Genomic DNA, 15251 nt, shown 5'->3' with positions numbered 1-15251 from the left:
TTTATGGGCTAGTACACAAGACAGCAAGTCCTTCTAGTTTCTTAAGCATCTACTCAATCCCTCTCTAAGTAGGTGTAGTTCCACAGAGAGGAAACTCTGGGGAAGGAATTAATCAAAAGTCTCCAGGATATATACTTTTAAGTTTCCTGAAAGTAACATGCTCTCTCTTGCCTCTACTTGGAATACCTTTTCTCCCCTCTCCTTCATGCTCCCATAATACTCTGACCCTTCTTCCAACCTAGCACTCCTCACACTATATTGTTACTGTCAGTTTGTTCATCAAGAACCTTAACCTCTAAACATAAACCCCCAGGGGGCAGGGACCACACTTCTATTGTTCACCATTGTATCTGCACCTATCTGAAAGTGTTTAGCACATCCAAGCCACCTGAGAAATATTTTTTGGATAAATGGGTAGATACGTGATAGAATGATAAAAGACATCCTGAATGGAGCAATCTGACCCTATTTATTTGGCCCCCCACAAAACAACAACAACAACAACAACAACAAACACTTTAGTTCTGAGTCTATTCTGGAAACAGTCCTAAATAGAATTAGGATATAATTAAGTCCATGCTGTGAGGGTCTGGAGGAAGAGTCTAACTTGGAGGGTGAGGGAAACATCAAAGGAGATGAGTAGAATTTTATCAGGCAGAGGGTGGAAAGAGGCTAGCCCAAGAAGAAGGAACAGTGTGAGAAGTGATTTGGAGAAAGAGAGCTCTTTAAGGCTTTTAGAGTGAGGCAGTGGGTTCTTTGCCCCAGCACTTTGAGGAGGCACAAGCTTCATGAAAATGAGACTTAGTGGGTAGAATGAGAGAGGACAGAGTGGAGTCTGGAGGTAGGGTATCAGCTTGAGAGTCACTGTGGATGTCCGTGAGAGGTGGGGGTGGCCTGAACCAGAGGCACAAGTAGGATGGGAAGGAACAGATCAATCTAGATTAGTATTAGAACAACTGGACTTGGGAAATGTGATGGAGAATGCCTGCTGTCGCCCCTGCAGCTGTTCCCCCTTCCCTGCCTGGGTACATGCTATTCTACATTTCCCAGCCTCTCTTGCAGTTACATGAGGCCACGTGACTAAGTCCTCACTGATGGAATATAAGTGGGAGTGACGTGTGCTACCTTCAGGCCAGGGCTTTTAAGAGAGTAGGTTTTCATCCTCCATGCCCTTTTTCCATTTCTGCCGGCTGGTTGCAGACTTGACAAAGCCCTCAGGCTGTGGTCCTTAACCTAGTGAGCATCAGAATCACCTGGAAGTTTGTTGAACAACATTCCTGGGCCGTGCTTCTAGAGTTTCTGATTCACTGGGTCTGCAGCGGGACCAGATATGAGCATTTCTAATAAGTTTCCAAGAGATACTGATACTGCTGGTCTTTGGATCACAGTTTGGGAAACACTGCCCTGGGGTATGATGGAGCGTAATATTGAAGGAGCACGTGTTTCCAAATGGCTACATTACAGAGAGCCTCCTTTATGACTGAATACCCTAGCAGTACTGCCTTCAAGCATGAAATAGATTTCTGTTTTGTTAACTCCACCTGTGTTTGGATCTATTTGTCACACCAGCTTAGCCTACCCCAACTAATACAGGAGTTTAGGGAGAGGAAAGATTTGAAGCTGATGCCCATATTTGTTGCCTGGGTAACAGGAGGGTAGTAGAGCAGGTTTGGATGGAAAGATAATGAATTAATTATCACAGCCTGACCAAGCCCTCCACTCCACAAAGCTTGGAATCTTTGTGAGGTCTTCCCTGATACTTCCAGCCACAAAGAATCTCTCCTTCCTTGGGAACCTCATAGCATTAGTTTATATCTCACTTATTGCATATACCACATTCTTCCTTCCATAACAGTTGTCTCTGTACTTTTCTTTATCCTTGTGTTCCCTCTTGGTAGCAAGACCTTGGCATATTAATCTATTTATTTCCCAGCACAGGACTTGACACATAAAATGTCCTCACAGGGGGAAAAAAATACATGTGTGTACATTTATAAATGAATAAACATATATAGGATTCTGGATCCAAAGTTTTCAATGCAGTTTTTTTCTTTACACTTCAAAAGTATGGTTTCAGATATTGAATCTAATGTTGCAGATAAGAAGTCTGTTATCAGTCTGGTTTTCTCTCCTTTGGAGGTTATCTATGCATTTTCTTTGGGGAAGCTAATAAGATTTCTTTCATCTTTGATTTTCTTCAGTGGGCTTAGACGTGATTTTTTTTTAATTTTTCCATTTATTCAGCACATGTTCAATGAGAGCTTTTGGTCTAAAAAGCCTTGTCTTTATTCCATTTTATAAAACTGTCAGCTATTATAACCTTCACTTTCTCTCTATTCTTTCTCTGGACACTTATTAAATGAATATTGCCATTTCTGACTTTATCAGTCCTTTTTCTCAACATCACTTTTATACTTAGTATTTCTTTTGCCACATTATCAGAGAATTCCTCAGCTCAGTCTTTCGGTTTACTGATCTCTTTCAGTTAGATCTAATTTTCTAATATTCAACCTATCTATTGAAATTATTATTTCAACAATTATATATTTCCTTTTGAAGATATTGACTCTCATGGGTATGATTTCTTTTTCTTCTTTCTTTCCTTTCTTTCTTCTTCTTCTTCTTTTTTTTTTTTTTAAAACAATCTATCACCCAGGCTGGAGTACAGTGGCCTGATCATAGCTCACTGCAGCCTCGAACTCTTAGGATCAAATGATCCTCCCATCTCAGCCTCCTAAGTAGCTGGGACCACAGGTGCACACCACCATGCCCAGCTAACTTTTTAAAAAAGTTTATGTAGAGATGGGGTCTCAATATATTGGCCAGGCTAGTCTCGAACTCTTGGCTTTAAATCCTTCCACCTTGGCCTCCCGAAGTGTTGGGATTACAGGGTGAGCCACCATGCCTGACTGATTTATTTTTAGTTCTCATCTTAACAATACTTTTCAGGTTGTCCCATTAACTTTATTCCTTTGGATATAGACTCTCTGTGTTTTTGAGTTTGTTGTTCCTCCTTCATGGAACTGGGCTTCCACAGATGCTTGGGTGACTTTTAATTGTGGTAACATATATCCATATTAACCCCTTTTTTTTCCTGAGATGGAGTCTTGCTCTGTTTACCAGGCTGGAGTGCAGTGGAGTGATCTCAGCTCACTGCAGCGATCTCAGCTCACTGCAGCTTCCACCTCCTGGGTTCAAGCGAGTCTCCTGCCTCAGCCTCCTGAGTAGCTGGGATTACAGGCGCCAACCACCACACCTGGCTAATTTTTGTATTTTTAGTAGAGACAGGGTTTCACCATGTTGGTCAGGCTGGTCTCAAACTCCTGACCTCATGATCCACCCGCCTCGACCTCCCAAAGTGCTGGGATTACAGGTATGAGCCAACATGCCCAATATTAACCATTTTCAAGTGTACAGTTCAATGGCATTAAGTATATTCACCATGTTGTGCAACCATCACCACCATCCATCTCCAGAGCTTTTTCATCATCACATACTGAACCTCTGTACCTATTAAACACTAACTCCTCATTTCCCCTCCCTCCAGCCCCTGACATCCACCATTCCATTCACTGTGTCTGCAACTTTGACTCTTCTAGGTACCTCATATAAATGGAATCATGTATTTGTCCTTCTGTGTCTGGCTTATTTCATTAAGCATACTGCCTTCAAGGTTCATCTGAGTTGTAGCATGAGTCAGAATTTCATTCCTTTCCAAGGTTCAGTAATATTCCATTTATATATATACACCACATTTTCTTTATCCATCATCCATCAATAGATGCTTCGGTAGTTTCTGCCTTTTGGCTATTGTGAGAAATGCTATTAGGAACACTGATGTACAAACATCTGTTTGGATCTCTGCCTTCTTTTGGATGTGTATCCAAGCTTGGGTAATTCTTAGTTGTAAATTAATCTTAGGAGACTCCTGTGCACATCTTGGACTGTGTGGGCGGTAGCATCAGCCTCATGCCATGTGCCCGGCAACTCTAGCTTAGCTCAAGACTCACTCACATTCCCAGCCCCTGCCTGCTTGTGGTTGCCATAGTTTAGTGTAAGGTTTCCTGTCTGCCTCCCTTTCCAGAGAAAAAGAAAGCAGCTCAGTTTTTGATTCAGAGAGTTCCCTTTCTTGTTTTCAAGAATGTTTGTGTATTTATGTTATATAGCATTATAATCATTTCTGGCTTAGTTTTTGGATTGTATCATGTGCTTAATTTGCCAACTTGAAAACAGCAGCATACAGAATGTGTACCAATGAATAAATGAGTACCTGTACGTCATTCACAAATCCAGGAGATACCTAGGTTTTGGCATTATCTTTTGGAGATTGTGGGGGAAGAATGTTTTTTCCAGAAAGCTCTTTTTTTCTTTTTTTTAGACAGGGTCTCACTCTATCACTGAAGCCAGAATGCAGTGGTGCGATCATGGCTCTTAGCAGCTTCAACCTGCTGGGCTCAAGCGATCCTCCTACCTCAGCCTCCCAAGTAGCTGGGACTATAGGTGTGAGCCAAGATGCCTGGCTAATTTTTAGTTTTTTGTGGAAATGAAGTCTCACTATGTTGCCCAGGCTGGCAGAAAGCCCTTTCTTCAAACATTCACTCCCCAAAGTTTTTGAGGGACTTCCCATTACCTGTAGTGCTGAGGCCAGTGTACTCAGGGGATGGATTGCTACCAGGGGAAGAGGGAGGTGGCACTTCCACAGATGGGGCAGATTTTGCTGGAGAAAACGATGGCACTGGTGAAGGGGTTGGCGCCGTAGCCTCTGCAGCCTCTGTCAAGATGATCTCTTCTCGGACTTCTGCTGTGGATAGACACAGGGGAAGTTTTTAGAACCAAATGTAAAGGCAGGTGTCTCTAAGATACTTTAAAAAGTGAAATATTCTTCTAATCTGTGTGATGTCACTCTTGCCTAAAACTTTCCATGGTTTCCCATCACCATCATGGCACTCAAGGCAATTTGCATATATACACATGCCCACTTTATTTAATTTGTTTGTTTATTTATGTACTTATTTTGAGATGGAGTCTTGCTCTGTCACCCACTCTGGAGTGCGGTGGAACAATCTGGGCTCACTGCAACCTCCGCCTCCTGGGTTCAAGTGATTCTTGTGCCTCAGCCTCCTGAGCAGCTGGGACTACAGGTGTGTACCACCACACCCAGCTAATTTTTTGTATTTTTAGTGGAGATGGGGTTTTGCCATATTGACCAGGCTAGTCTCGAACTCTGGCCTTAAGAGAGCTGCCCGCCTTGGCCTCCCAAAGTGCTGGGATTGCAGGTATGAGCCACCATGCCCAGCCCACATGCCCACTTTAAAGAGGAAAAAGACACGATTGGTTTGATACCACTTGACCTGTTTACCATAACTAAATTCTTTGAGATACAGAGTTAAAGAAACATAAAGCACAGAAGTAAGGATACAAATAACATTACTAAGTGGTGCAATTCCCAGGAAAATGCTGGCTTACCAGTGCTTCCCTCTCCCTTCATGGCTCGCATGAGCTCATTGGCCCGCTCCTGACAGTGCAGAGATTCTAACAGGTAGAGCACGTAGTCATCAAACATTAAGTGAATTAGGTGAAAAGACCCTGGTGAAAAAAAGGATCAAACAGAAAGTAAGTAGTGCTGTCTCATGTAGGCCCCCTCTGTCTGGTCAGCTGCACAAGTTACACAGTGTTCTAAATGGTCTGCTCAAGAGTCTAATTTTCCACTCACTTATGATCTCGTCATGGTCAGAGGTTGCATTTCTCAGCTGTATCCTCAGCTTAGCCTAGTGCTTGGCAAGGTAAGTGTCATTAACACTTTGTGGCAAGTGAATCTTTTCCTTGCTAAAGTTATATTAGTATGACACCATCAAAAATGGCACCCACCGAGCCACCTCTGAGCTCTCACATACCTACTGGCCTCATCCTCATTGAGCACCCCTCACTCTGTTCAGCATTTATTAACACAGCGTCTCTCACTTTTATCTCTTCCATCAGCGTATTATTCCCCCAACTGGACTTTAAGTATGCCCGTGGTGGGGACTTTGCCTTCTATTGCTGTCTACCAATGTACCTGACATAATTCTAGGAGCAAATTTGAAAATTTAAATCTGCAACAAGCTATTTACTTATTTCCCTAAATGTTTTCAAGACCTCATTTAGCACATGGTTCTTAGAAAAGGTAATTCATTGAAGATAGTTGGTCTTTTCAGGTGGCAGTCTTCATTTTTCAATTTAGAGTAGATTATTTTGTAAAAGGGAATGTGAACAGTCATTTCTAAAGACTTTCCTATATGCCAGTCTCTGTGCTCAAAATCTTATCTTCTCTAATTTAATAACTACAACCATGTTGTAAGGTGGGTATTTTTATTCCTATTTTGTAGGCCAAGCACTTATGCAAGATGACACGATTAATAGATAATACATTATTTCAAAACCAGCTTTTTTTTTTGCATGTCATGCTGCTATCGTGCACAGTGGAATGGTGCACCTACGGTAGGAGCTCAATTAATGTCTACTGTAATCAAGGCCTCATGGATCCAGGGTCAGAGAGAGGGGCCAAGCCTTTATCTCCCATCCCATGTTTCCAGGTCCCAATAGGACATCTCCATGTGGATATCCTGCAGTCCCTTTAAATGTCCAAAACTTTTCACCTCTCTCCAAGCTGACCAGTATACTGCTTGTTTTTTTCCCATTTCCTTCTAGCTTGCTTTTTTAGAGACTTTTTTTTTTTTTTTTGAGATGGAGTTTCACTCCCTTGCCTGGGCTGGAGTGCATTGGCACTATCTTGACTCACTGCAGCCTCTGCCTCCCGGGTTCAAGCAATTTTCCTGCCTCAGCCTCCCTAGTGGCTGTGATGATAGGCACGGACCACCACACCTAGCTAAGTTTTGTATTTTTAGTAGAGGTGGGTTTCGCCATGTTGGCCAGGCTGGTCTAAAACTCCTGACCTCAGGTGATCCACCTACCTCGGCCTCCCAAAGTGCTGGGATTACAAGCATGAGCCACCGCGCCCGGCCTTTTAGAGACTTTATGAGACACTCTGGCATTATTTTTTTTGTCATTCTATCTTCGTCATGATCATTACCACCACCATTATTATCATCATCATATCTACTGTTTATTGAGCGTTTACTCTGTCCCAAAAACTCTGCTAAGCACTGAACGTATGTTTCTTTCTTACAACAAACTGTAACGTAGGTGGTATTATCCTCCCTTACCAATGAGGAAATGAGTCTCTTCATTAGTGATCAAGTAGGGATTTGCCTCAGTTTGGTCTGGCTCCATAATCTGTTCCCATTCCCCTATAAGTCATTTAGTTCAGTATCTTCATAGCACAGATGGGAAAATAAGGCCGAGATGGCATAAGTGACTTGGCCCCTAGAGGGGCCACTTGAGTTGGGAACTAGGTCTCTCCAAGTCTCAGAAATAAGGTGGTGGAGGTTAGTTGGGGGCTTTTGGAGCACTCCTTGGTGAAATTTATTTATTTTCTCCTTAACTGCACCTGGCTTCTGTATACATCCACACCCTTCATCTCGGATCAGTTAATTCTTTTGGTCTAGAAAGGCTAGAGAGGAAAATCCCTGGCTTAACTGTAAGGCCACTAGATGCCCAGCAGGTCATGAACATGACCCTCTGTCTCTAGAACCTGCCACAAACTGCTGTCCTTGTTCCCACAGAGCTCAAGGCCAAGGTCCACTGTCCTGCACCTCCTTCACATCCTTCTTCCATCTCCAGTACTATGTCGGTTTTTCAACCCCATTTGGAATTCAGCAAAGTCCAGGTTCTGCTCAGTCATTGTGAGATGCGGTCTCTAACACTAAACTTTCCATCAGTTTCCCTGAAATGGGATCCTGTGAGCCACTGAGGAGGAACAGCACCGTGTGGGTAATTATACGGGCTGTGGATTAAACTGCCCAGGTTGAGATCCTAGCTCTGACACTTAGTATCTGAGACTTTAGATGAGTTACTTTACCCTCCCTAATGCTTATAAATACTGAAAACAAAATCCGACATTTATTGACTGCTGACTTTGTGGCAGCCACTGTGTAAACCACCGGAGATTTACTTTGGCATTGAATCCTCATCACAACCATGTGAGGTAAGTTACACTTTCCTTTTACAAAGGAGGAAAGTGAGGCTTAGGGAGTTAAAGTAGCTGTCTAATGTCACACAGTCATTAAGTGGCCGAACCAAGACTTGAACCCCGGACTGTCTTGACTCTGAAGTTGCTCTTCAATCATTATGCACTACAGCTCTCTAAAAGGACAGTAAAATGTACATTATAGAAGTACTAAAATGAGGGAAAGTATCTATTAGATGCTTAATAATTGGTAACTATTGTTATTATTGCTAAGGTCCCTTTTGCTACTATGTTCTAAGATCCCATGACACGACTGTTGTGTTCATAGAGTCAAAGAAGTCAAAAGATAGCATCAAATAAGGAAAGGGTCTCCAAAATGAAGAAATTATTTGCTGGGATGTTGATCTGAAGTCAACATGGATAGAAAGAGAGAAATGTACTATGAAATAATGAATTAACATGGAAAGCTTAGATGATAAAAATCCAAGCTAGTCGTTTTAGGATGAACAAACATTTTCATTTTATTCCATCCTCCTGTTTTATAAGACAAGGAGACAAAGATCTGATGAGGTGAAGAAACTTGCCTAAGATTACTCTTAGAAAACATCAGAGCTGAACTTGGAAGCCGGTACTTTAGGGAAAGTGCGGATTTGACATGGGGCTTCAAGCTGTCTTCATTAATGCCTCTGATCAGTTACCGGTTAGTCTGTTAATTTTCCATTGTAAATTTTAATCCTTGAAACAAGAGTTTGTAGAGCTACTGCTACTTGCTAACCATTGTGCTAAGCGCTCTGACTACAAAGGAGCCATAAAGCTCAGTCTCAGACTCCACAGAAGCTAAGTCTTCTTCGTAAGCAGAAATTAATCATTAAGATTATTGGGCAGTAAACAGTTCAGTGCCAGGGTGTCACAGCAATGAGGATAGTGCAAATCGATGAAGACAGGAAAAATGAAAAGGAAATACAGAAAGACTGATGAGAGAGACAGACATCAAAAACAAGAGGGGAGAGGCAGTTATAGCGAACATCCCGCTTTATCTATCTCCTTAGCATTTCTCACCATCTAAGTTAAATACTATATCCTGTATTTAACTTAATTATTATTGCATGCCTCCTCCACTAGATTGTAAGCTCCATCTTGCAGGGATTTTTCTGTCTTGACCAATGCTTTATACCCAGTGACCACGACAGTGCCAGGCACACAACAGAGACTCAATGGATATGTGTTAGATGAATGAATCAAATAGATAAGCATTGACTACTTCCATATGCACCGTGCTAAGTAAGCTCTTTTAACTTGTCAACAACACTGCAAAGAAGGTATTATCTTCAGTTAATACATGAGGAAATGAAGGCTCAGAGGGCTTGAATAACTTGCTTAAAGTCACAGAGCTAGGGAGCAGCAGAGCCTGTTACAGAAAAAGGCATTAGGATAGAGACAAAAGGAGATTTTATTTTGTTATTGTTATATGGTAATATAGTTAATTGCATTTGGTAGAATCAAAGCATTTCATTTCTTATGAAAAATATCCATCATAGACAAATACAGAGAATTCTAAAATGAACACCAGTGTAAAATGAACACCACCAATTTTTGTTAGAATTATTTCCAGGTACCTTTTAGTTTCTATTGCTATTATGAATTGTGTGTGTGTGTGTTTTAAGTTATATTTAAGTTATATAGTGAAATTAAGAATGCCAATGATTTTATAAAAACTGAATTCAGGGCCAGGCGTGGTGGCTCACGCCTGTAATCCCAGCACTTTGGGAGGCCACAGCGGGCAGATCATGAGGTCAGGAGTTTGAGACCAGCCTGGCCAACATGGTGAAAAGATACAAAAAATTAGCCAGCTGTGGTGGCGCATGCCTGTAATCCCAGCTACTTGGGAAGCTGAGGCAGGAGAATCGCTTGAACCCAGGAGGCAGAGGTTGCAGTGAGCTGAGGTCATGCCATTGCACTCCAGCCTGGGCGACAGGGCAAGACTCTGTCTCCAAAAAAAAAAAAAAAAAAAAAAACTACTTTCAGTAACTTGACTGAATTCTTTTTTTTTTTTTTTTTTTGAGACGGAGTCTTGCTCTGTCACCCAGGCTGGAGTGCAGTGGCCGGATCTCAGCTCACTGCAAGCTCCGCCTCCTTACGCCATTCTCCTGCCTCAGCCTCCCGAGTAGCTGGGACTACAGGCGCCCGCCACCTCGCCCGGCTATTTTTTTGTATTTTTTTAGTAGAGACGGGGTTTCACCGTGTTAGCCGGGATCGTCTCTCGGTCTCCTGACCTCGTGATCCGCCCATCTCGGCCTCCCAAAGTGCTGGGATTACAGGCTTGAGCCACCGCGCCCGGCCAACTTGACTGAATTCTTATTGGTTCTATTAGTTTGTGGATTCTTTTTTGCCAGCAATCATGACATCTATAAATAAAGACAATTTTGTGTTTTCCTTTCTAATTCTTGTGTTTCATTTTCTTTTTTTAAGGCATTGGCTAGGACCTCCAGTACATACTTATCAGACATCATATTAGAAGGCATTCCTGTCTTTTCATGATAGCAATGGGAAATTTTCTAACATTTCGCCATTCAGTGTGATGTTTGCTGCAGAATTCTAGATGCCCTTTAAGATATTAAATTCCCTTCTATTCCTAGTTTGCTAAAAGGTTTTTTTAAAACCATACTTGAGAGCTGAATATATTAAATGCTTTTTTTCTCTGTATCTATAATGATGATTATATGATTCTTCTCTTTTTATTAATATAGTATGTTAATTAGTAATTTTTCCTTTTAGGATTTTTGGCATAGTCTAATACTGATTTTAAAAATTTTGCCACTAACTTTGATCTGCTAGTGTTTTACTTAGAATTTTTTTCACCTATGAAAAAAATATGTGTAGGCGGGTATGGTGACTCACACTTGTAATACCAGCACTTTGGGAGGCCGAGGTGGGTGGATCACTTGAGGTCAGGAGTTCCTGACCAGCCTGGCCAACATGGTGAAACCCCATCTCTACTAAAAATACAAAAATTAGCTGGGCATGGTAGTACACGCCTGTAATCCCAGCTGCTCAGGAGGCTGAGGCATGAGAATCGCTTGAACCTGGGAGGGGGAGGTTGCAGTGAGCCTACATTTCACCACTGCACTCCAACCTAGATAACAGAGTGAGACTTTGTCTCAAAAAAAAAAAAAGTGTGGTTGAGTCATAATTTTCTTTTCCTCTGCTTTTCTTGCCAGATTTTGATATTGAGATTATGTTAGCTTTGTAAAATGAGTTGTATATTTCTTTATTTTGAATGTAATTTAAAAACCAAAAACTAATTTGTATATTTGTTTTAAAAAGTTAAAAATAAGTTCTAGGTAAAAATATAACACGGAGTAATGAGAAGAGAATCTTCAAGGAACAGTTAAAGCATGCTAAGGTCTTTGTCTTTTTTAGGAATACTAAGTAACTTTTGACTTCGTTGGAGAAATTCATAGTTTGGATTTAATAAATGTTTAGCATATATGTTAATCAATTAAGGTATCATTACTAAAAGAATACAATCATTTCCTTATTTTGTGGGGGCAACCATTTTATTGAAGGAAATGAGGTGGGCAAAGCAGCACTGAGGACAATGAAATCAGACATCCTAGGCTGGACCAGGATGTCCTAAGCTTTGCAGTCACTGAAAACAGATTTTCTTCTTTTTTTTTTTTTTGAGATGGAGTCTTGCTCTGTTGCCCAAACTGGAGTGCAGTGGCATGATCTTGGCTTACTGCAACCTCTGCCTCCTAGGATCAAGCAATTCTCCTGCCTCAGCCTCCCGAGTAGCTGGGATTACAGTGCGTGCCACCATGCCTGGCTAATTTTTGTATTTTTAGTAGAGACAGGGTTTCACCATGTTGGTCAGGCTGGTCTTGAACTCCTGACCTCGTGATCTGCCCGCCTCGGCCTCCCAAAGTGCTGGTACTATAGGCGTGAGCCACCTCGCCCGGCCTCTTCTTTTATTCTCTGAAATATTTATTTTCATGTTTATTTTCATAAACTAAAGATTTTATATTTTTTATAACTTTCTTATAAGTTTAGTTAAACTATAAAAACATTTATGCCTGATGTTTTTTGAAGGAAGAGACTTACTCCTTTATTGTGATTATCATTTGGTCTTTATTTCTACCATCCTATTTTGTGCTTTCATTTACCATCCATTTTCTATGCTGCTTTTATCTTCTCAATTCTTCTTTTCCATTTAATGTTTTATCTCTTAAGTTTTCATATTCTTCCATTTTCTTCTATAATCATGATTGTATTCTTTTAGTAATGATACCTTAATTTGTTAACATATATGCTAAGCATTTATTAAATCCAAACTATAAATTTCTCCAACAAAGCCTAAAGTTACTTAGTATTCCTAAAGAAGACAAAGACCTTAGCATGCTTCAACTGTTCCTTGAAGATTCTCTTCTCATTACTCCGTGTTATATTTTTACCTAGAACTTATTTTTAACTTTTTAAAACACATATATAGTTTTTAGTTTTTAAATTACATTCAATAGTTAATTAAATATGTTTACATATTTTTACATTTCTCTCATCTTAAAACAGGGTCCCTAAATTCTTTGATGTGCCCTCTGTTAAGAACTGGGGTCTGTGCACCTCCTTGAGCCATGATAGGCTTGGGACTGCCTTTGACCAATGGAGTATGAGGGAAGTTACACTGTATCTAAGACTGGATCATAAAAGCAAAGTGACTTCACATTTGGGGCACTTGCATGTGGAACCCCAAGCTGGCACATGATCCTGACTTGAAAAATTCATAAGCATAATAAAATGGTTGTCTTAAAGCCATTAAGCCTGGGTAATTTATTACACAGCAACGGCAGCAATAACTAGAACTTTGTTGTTTCTTGTATTCTAACCTCAGCTATGGCTTTATTTTTCTTCTCGCTCAGGCTGGAGTTCAATGGCGTAACCTTGGCTCACTGCAACCTCTGCCCGCCTGAGTTCAAGTGATTCTCCTGCCTCAGCCTCCCAAGTAGCTGGGTTTATAGGCACCTGCCACCACACCCAGCTAATTTTTGCATTTTTAGTAGAGACGGGGTTTTGCCATGTTGGCCAGGCTGGTCTCAAACTCCTGACCTCAGGTAATCCACCTCCCAAAGTGCCAGGATTACAGGTGTGAGCCACCGTGCCCAGCCGAAATGCATCCTTTAATAGTTTTTTTTGTTGTTTTTTTAAGTGAAGATCTGTGGGTGCCAAATTCTGTCTTTGTATAACTGAGTATGTCTTTATTTTGCCCTCACTCTTCAATAATAGTTGACAGTTCTTTGTTCTCAACACTTAAAAGATATTACTCAATTGTCTTCTGGCATCTCTTACTACTCATGACAGTCTAATAATTATTCTTGTCTCTCATAGCTTTAAAATTTTTAATCTTAATCCATAGATTTTAAAAAAATATTAATAATATCATCAATGTGGATTAAACAAATGTTTCTAACTCTATTGTGGCATGCATCTGAGCCCAGAGTATTTGCCTTAATTGTGATAATCAAAAAGGAATGGGCTTTGTAGTCAGGGAGATTTGATTTTCAAACAGAATTCTGACATTTGCTGCATTGATCTTGTGCAAGGAAATTCTCCAAGCTCCCTTCTCAAGTCTTTAGAAAAGTATCCATTATTACCTACATTGCAGAGTTAATGCAATAATTCAATGACAGTATGTGCTTCCAAAATATTTCTTATAATAGTCGTCATTATCTTGTCTTTGCTTCATTCTTATCTCCAATCTTAAGCAAATCCTTCAAGTTCTACCTCAACTTCCTCGTCTGTCATATTGAGGGCAGTAATTCAGACCTCACAGGGTTGTGTGAGAAGTAATTGAGAAAATGTAATGTCTAAAGTATATCCGGCCCTCAATAAATGTTGCTGTGTTGTTATTATTAATTTTCTTTTACCCAAAGAAAGGTAAATGAGGTGGTGGCAGTGTAGCATGTCAGGAAAAACTCCAGCTTTAGCATGGGAATGATTGTGGGTTGAATTCAATCTGCCACTTCTCTGAGTCCACACGCAAGGCCTCTCTTCTCTGGGTTTTTACTTCCACTCCTGACTACAGGGAAAGCAATTCCTGTATCCTAGTGCTTGGTGGGGACCTGAATGACATTGCGAACATTCAGGTCCTGCAATTTAGCAGATTCTGCCTAAAAGGGAGCCAGGCCAGGCCATCTAAGCATAGAGAAGCAGTTGGGAAGGCTTGGTCATGGCTACTTGTTCTGGGAGCCACTCCCTGACACATGCCCACATGGTCTCCCCGGCCCTGCCCAAGTGAGTGAGCTTTGATGCTAGGTCAGACAACAGGTGTGTAAAAAAGTGAAACCGTGGAAGTGTTGTGCAAGTGTGCCATCAGCTGTGCCCACACCCAGGCTGCTTTTTAAACTGACTTATGCTGGAGTGCTTCCGGGAACTATTATTACCTTCCAGATGTTCGTAACAGTGAACTAAGCAGGCATTTGGTGAAAACCCCAAATGAAAGGGTAAAGGCGCTAGCACTGACTTGAGATCTAGGTACTCTAGGAACTGAAATCAGATCAGTCGACTAAAAAGATGGTGTTTTTTTAAAAACAAAACTTTGATTTGCTCAGTTCCATTAGGACTAAAAGTTTGCCTGATAGCCTACCTTTGCTCACTAATTTTGCTAAAAACACTGCTTGCAGCAAAGAAAGAAAGTCTGGCTACTTTAGTTCACAGCATAGGTTCTTTCAGTTAAAAAGAATTAAGGAGAAGAGAGTGAAAAGGAATTAAGGAGAAGAAAGGAGTCAACTACCTTTGAAAGAGGCTGTTCTGGGAAGAGGTGATAGAGTCCCCTACGGGATCATTGTGATATTCCACACGATCATTGTAATGGTCAGCCTGTTACGCTGACACACAAACCCTGTAGCCATTCACAGCAACAAGGACCATGTGGGAGTTATAAGATATATAGAGCTGGCCCCTGTGGCTGGGGGAGGGGACCAGGGAACAGAGGGCTCTTTTTCCTAATTAGCTGTTTTCATACAGGGAACACATGACCCAAACACAACCACCAACTGGGTCTTTGACATATACAGGCAGAAAGGGGGAGCTGGGCTTTTGTCTGCCGCAAACTCTTTTAACTTGCCTGTCACCCCAAGCTGCAAAACTCAACAATGAGTCAGATGAGCTGGGCCGCCATTTCAGATAGTTTGCT

General features: G+C 41.2%; 1 protein-coding gene across 2 annotated transcripts in view; it reads right to left on the bottom strand.

Annotated features, from left to right (window-relative positions):
- Nucleotides 1-15251, bottom strand: part of RFX4 (regulatory factor X4) — a 179358-nt gene that overhangs the window by 23637 nt on the left and 140470 nt on the right. For both annotated transcript variants that reach the window (XM_077952579.1, NM_001261061.1), the window contains 2 exon segments: nt 5467-5586; nt 4631-4801 (listed from right to left, as the gene is read on the bottom strand). In XM_077952579.1, coding sequence (XP_077808705.1) covers nt 4631-4801; nt 5467-5586 — 291 coding nt within the window.

Source organism: Macaca mulatta, chromosome 11 (genome assembly GCF_049350105.2).
Source record: "Macaca mulatta isolate MMU2019108-1 chromosome 11, T2T-MMU8v2.0, whole genome shotgun sequence".
Classification (NCBI taxonomy): Eukaryota; Metazoa; Chordata; class Mammalia; order Primates; family Cercopithecidae; genus Macaca; species Macaca mulatta.
This window is presented reverse-complemented; position numbering and strand designations above follow the sequence as displayed.